At 40.2% G+C, this 5,304-nt stretch overlaps 1 protein-coding gene across 1 annotated transcript in view; it reads left to right on the forward strand.

Moving 5' to 3' along the window:
• Window positions 1-1,900, forward strand: part of BRIX1 (BRX1, biogenesis of ribosomes, homolog (S. cerevisiae)) — a 3,608-nt gene extending 1,708 nt beyond the window's left edge. Inside the window, exons 5-9 of the mRNA XM_009069250.1 lie at window positions 33-106; window positions 228-278; window positions 563-664; window positions 1,195-1,323; window positions 1,616-1,900. Coding sequence (XP_009067498.1) covers window positions 33-106; window positions 228-278; window positions 563-664; window positions 1,195-1,323; window positions 1,616-1,885 — 626 coding nt within the window. The 3' untranslated portion in view covers window positions 1,886-1,900. The remainder of the gene's footprint in view (window positions 1-32; window positions 107-227; window positions 279-562; window positions 665-1,194; window positions 1,324-1,615) is intronic.
• Window positions 1,901-5,304: the final 3,404 nt, after the last annotated feature.

Consider the following 5,304-nt stretch of genomic DNA (forward strand, 5'->3'; position numbering starts at 1 on the left):
GTAGTAAAATATCTTTCTTAAAATCATTGTAGTTCACACCCTGGCTGAATTGAAGATGACAGGAAACTGTCTAAGGGGCTCACGGCCCCTTTTGTCTTTCGATCCAGTAAGTATAGGTTTTATTCACTGAGTATGCTTTTTCATACAGAGCTGGTCCTCCATGCATTTTCTTTGCATGACTGTTGCATTTAGCGTTGTATGTAAAACTGCATTTTTATTCTTTGTAGATATTTGACAAGGAGCCACACTATGCCCTGCTAAAAGAACTGTTCATTCAGGTCAGTCTGTAGTTCTGCTGTCTGGTGTTTCACTAGAAATGTTTTTTGGCAACATACTTAAAAATCTCAAGTATTTTTTCAAGTAGCAGTGTTGCACTTCTGAACTTTCAAAAAGTAGTCAAAGGATTAGGATGATATTCTTAGCATGATTGGAACACTTGTTCTTAAGTTTTGAAATGTAACCTGGGATTGGGATCTTAGTAAGCTAAAATTAATTTAAAATGAGCCATTTATGTTTGACCTCTTAAATTACAGACACTCAGAAGTACTGCCTTTTGTTACAGATATTCAGCACACCACAGTATCACCCCAAAAGTCAGCCTTTCGTCGATCATGTTTTCACCTTCACCGTTACTGATGAGAGGATCTGGTTTCGGAATTACCAGGTTAGTGGTCTCTCTTACCTCTTGAAAAGGAGTTCAGTGGAGTAATTTCATATCAAATCCATTAATTAAAATGAGAAATTATTACCGGGATATTCCAACCCCTAGTGCTTGTAGCAAGTAATTTCAGTGTCCTGAAATGACTTGGCTTCTCCTGTATCTCTGGAGAGATCTGGTTCAAACAACTTGCATTCGGTGAATTGGGATCCTGTGACATTATCTTGGTAATGGGAAGTACTGGCCAATGCCTAAATTTTGCCTTTTAATCCTACTTGATGGTTTGACCCAAAATGAGCTGGTGCTTAATTTCTAAAGGAGGAATTCACACATACCTAGGACTCTCTAAAACCTTGCCTGAACATAAAAGAATTGCTTTTTATATAGAATTAGGTTTACACAAGCCTATCCTATCAGCTTCAGTGGCACTGTATCTCATACTTAAATTCAGTTGCCTGTTATCATTTGCAAGGTGTCTGCAAGGTCATATACTTTGATTTGATCCATGAGAAATGAAGAAAGTATTTTTATTGCAGATAATAGAAGAAGATGCATCTCTAGTAGAAATTGGGCCTCGTTTTGTCCTGAACCTCATAAAAATATTCCAAGGTAGCTTTGGAGGACCAACTCTGTATGAAAATCCACATTACCAGTCCCCAAATATGGTAAGCAGTTCTGTCTTTCTTTTAACAACTAGTTTGAAAACCAATCTTGCAGTCTGTCTATGCGGAAGCATCATGTATGCCTTTCCCTGAGACTGTTTGTAGAAAGGAGTGCCCCAGCTAACCACAATTTGGGAGCAGAGTAAACATGGAATGAATGCAAAAGTCATGTCACTGAAAAGACGTCATTACACTGAGGATTTTGACCATTAAGCAGAGAAATTACAATGTTAGTACCTGATTTCTTCCATCATGCTTATTTTCAAACATGAAATCTCAATTCTCGTTTTCATAGCATCGGCGGCTGATACGGTTGTCAGTGGCAGCTAAGTTTAGAGAGAAACAGCACGTGAAGGAGGTGCAAAAGATTAAGAAAAAAGAGTGTAAGGTCCTTATTGAAGAGGATCCCACTGAAGTGGTCTTTGAAACTCCGGGTGAAGAAAAGCCAGTGGAAATACAGCTCGTGAAACCGGAGTCAAAGCCAATTGTTAAAGATAAAAAGAAGCTACGCAAGATTCAGAGGAAGAAGCAAAGAAAGCTTTTCAGAACTGAAGCATCAGTATAAATGTTACAGGGGATGAAACATAAGTACAGGGACATAATATTGTAAATAACTTTTTACAGCCAAAACTATGTGGACTTGATCTTTTAGTAAACAAAATATCAATGTCTTGATTAGGTTTGCGTTTGGACTCTTATTGTCTTCTGGGATTCTGGGTTTGAAAAATTACTTGGCAACAGGGACAGGCCAGATATTTCTACTTTCATGAATTGGCCTCTTATACTTGAATGCCACTGGGAAAGAGCTCAATGTAACATGTACAAAGAATTAAAATAACTGGGTAGTCAGTGGTGCTCATAATGAACTGGAATTCCAAAGTCAGGTTTCCTAGTCTGACAGCAGTATAAACTTTTAACAGCTTTAACTTATAGGAATTTTCTCTTGGGGAGTGGTCTACTTTTTTTTCCTCCTCATAATCCCTAGTGAACGCAAATGGTTAGTGGTTCTTAATTGCCTCTTTCCTTTTCCTAATAGGAAAAAAGGTGCTACTTTTGCCTCTAATCAGTTTCTTGAGGGCCTGAAATGTGGACATGGGGTATGACTTGAAACTTAGAATTCTAGTGTTAAATACCGAATTCATTGCAAGTTTCCTAAAGGCAGAAGATCTATGTGGCATCCGTGGTTGGGGTACTGAAAACTGTACACCTACAGTAGCCTGAAATACACTCTGTTAACACAGTAGTACTTAAACACACAGAATTCCACGTGTTTTTACACTTGCACATGCAAGAAGCTGCTTTTTTAAACAAAAATCATGTCCTCTTGGTTCAATTGCATATTGCTTAGGTCTTGTTTTTCAAAGTAGAATGTGTCTGTGTAGATGTTTCTGTATAAAATTGGCAGATAGACTTCCAATATTGCTTAAAAGTCATTACAACCTAAAGCCTTGATTTTGCTCATGGGTGATGTCTATACAGCGGTGTTTACTGCACATTGATGAGCAGCAGAAAGTCCAGAATTTGGTTCTTGCTCACTGAGTTGACATTGCCTCTGAAGTGTAGCGTGGGGTCAGATTTAATTTGGGGTTGTATTTTCATGAAGCTTTTACGAAATTGTTGTCTGCAAGTCTGCCCTTTGGCCAGATGCAATTAATTGAGTCACTGAGTTCATAAGTTGCAAGTATTCTCTCGTGGACAATCCAATGGCATCAGCCTCCAAATAGACTGAATTTCGTAGGATCACAGAGTGGTTTAGGTGGGAAGGGACCTTCAAGATCATCTAGTTCCAAGCCCCATTCCATGGGCAGGGACACCTTCCACTTAGACAAGGCTGCTCAGGGCCCCATTCAGCCTGGCATTGAAGACTTCCAGGGATGGGGCATCCACAACTGTGCTGGGCAATCTGTTCTAGTGCCTCACCACCGCCACAGCAAAGAATTGTTCCCTAGTGTCTAAAGTTTGATTTCAAGAAACATTTCACTTATGTTACCAAGTAGTTACCTCTCTAGGGCTACTTTTTCATTACATATCTTTAATCTACTTTCCAGTTCCAGATCTCATGACCTGGTTCTTCCACTGACTCATTCCGTCTCCTTGTGCACTCCCCCAGCTTGCCTGTTTCAAGGTCTTTCTTATGCCCTGTTTCTACTTGATTCCTCTGTTCATTTCAATTTCCAGTGTCTTTGTGCTGAAGAGGCACAGCTGGCACAAGAGGAAGCTGACCTGTTAAGTGCTAAGTGCCACCTCACCTATGCAGTATCATCTCTGTAACAAAGTGGTCGGTGTGCCATCAGATTGGAAAGAGAGACTGGTGACTACAGGTGTCTGCTCAGTTCACATAGTCTAATACACAGTCACAGAATATCTTGAGTTGGAAGGGACCTATGAGTATCACCAAGTCCAACTCAGCTCCTTGCAGAACTATCTAACACTAAACCATATGACTAAGATCATTGCCCAGATCCTCCTTAACTCTTGATGGGCTTGGTGCCATGGCCATTTCCCTGGGGAGCCTGTTCCAGGAACTGAACACCCTCTGGGTGAAGACCCTTTTCCTAATGTTCAACCTGAACTTCCCCCTGATGCAGTGTTATGGTTCAACCCCAGCTAGCAAATCAGCCCCACAGAACTGCTTGCTCACTGTTCCACAGTAGGATTAGGAAGAGAACTGTAAGGCTAAAAGAGTGAAAACTTGTGGGCCAAGACAGAGACAGTTTCGTAGACAAAGCAAAAGCCAGGTACACTGATAGCGAGAAGTAGACTGAAAACAGGAATTGAACAGTTAGAGCTGAAAGCATAAAGAATAACTTTACTAATGGCACTATTTCAGCAAAATAGCAAGGATTGCATAGTACAGACAAGAAGCTTCACTAATGGTGTTGTTTTGGCTTGGCTGGCGAAACGATGCACCTTTTCTATAAGACAGTAGAACTAACTAGACTCAAACCTTGGCAGTAAGGGGAAAACTAAGATGGTGTAAGGTGTGGAATGAAGAAACAAAATGTTCAAGATAGAGGCAAGGTCAGCAAGGCATGCAAAACTGTACAAAGGGGTAAACGGTTACATAATAGGGGTGTCCAAAGTGTACTGAGGAAGAGGAGACACTTCATCTTCACGACCACCAAACGAGCACCAGGACCATGAGATTGATGCCACGAGGGAGGAGATGGAGGTGCCATACCACAGGTGAAATTCCTTAGTCGGTACACTTGGTATAGGGGTTAGAATCCCCACTTGGTAAGGGGTTAAAACCCCCACTTGGTATAGGAGTTAGGGTCCCCTTTGGTAGCTCTTAAGGTTTTATGACTTTTGGCATGGAACTGGGTATTGGAATTGCAATTTGAGCCTTGTACTTGTAATATTGTGTTTTATTAACTGTTTTAAACTCAATTGTATTCTGTGCGTGTGTGAAACAAATCTGTGAAAGGAAACTTTTAAATATTCAGGTGGGAAGCCAGGCAAGTAAAGAAATTCCTTGAAAGAGTCCACTAGGGTGTGTTCTGGCACACTGGAAAGATTTAGGAGCAATCCCTACTGGAAATGTAGGGGGGAAAGTTTTAATTAAGTATTGTACTAATTGGTGGTCGTTGTAGAAGTTAGAAGATGCTGAGAAGTGGCCACCATGTGAAACTGTAAAACATAGCACTTTGTTACAGCTGGTAGGAGAAGGCAAATAGGATGAAGTGATGTATGTTGAAATGGTTTTTCTTACTTTAAGACATAAGCCAGAGTGGCATTAACATTCCCCCAGAAGACTCATTTGTATTAGCTTTAAAAGAAAAAAAAGGGAAAAGAATTTGTGGGTTTGAGAAGATGGGATAGATTTTGTTAACTGCATGTATATCAAAAACAGCACCAACAGAAAGAACAATGGTTGTCAAAATGCTCCCAGATGGGTAACAAATATGTGATTTACAAAATCAGATTGTGATGTTACAAACTGGACACTTATCATATTGTAATGGAGAAACTACTGTGTGGGTT

Source organism: Acanthisitta chloris, unplaced genomic scaffold (genome assembly GCF_000695815.1).
Source record: "Acanthisitta chloris isolate BGI_N310 unplaced genomic scaffold, ASM69581v1 scaffold20532, whole genome shotgun sequence".
In the NCBI taxonomy this organism is placed as follows: domain Eukaryota; kingdom Metazoa; phylum Chordata; class Aves; order Passeriformes; family Acanthisittidae; genus Acanthisitta; species Acanthisitta chloris.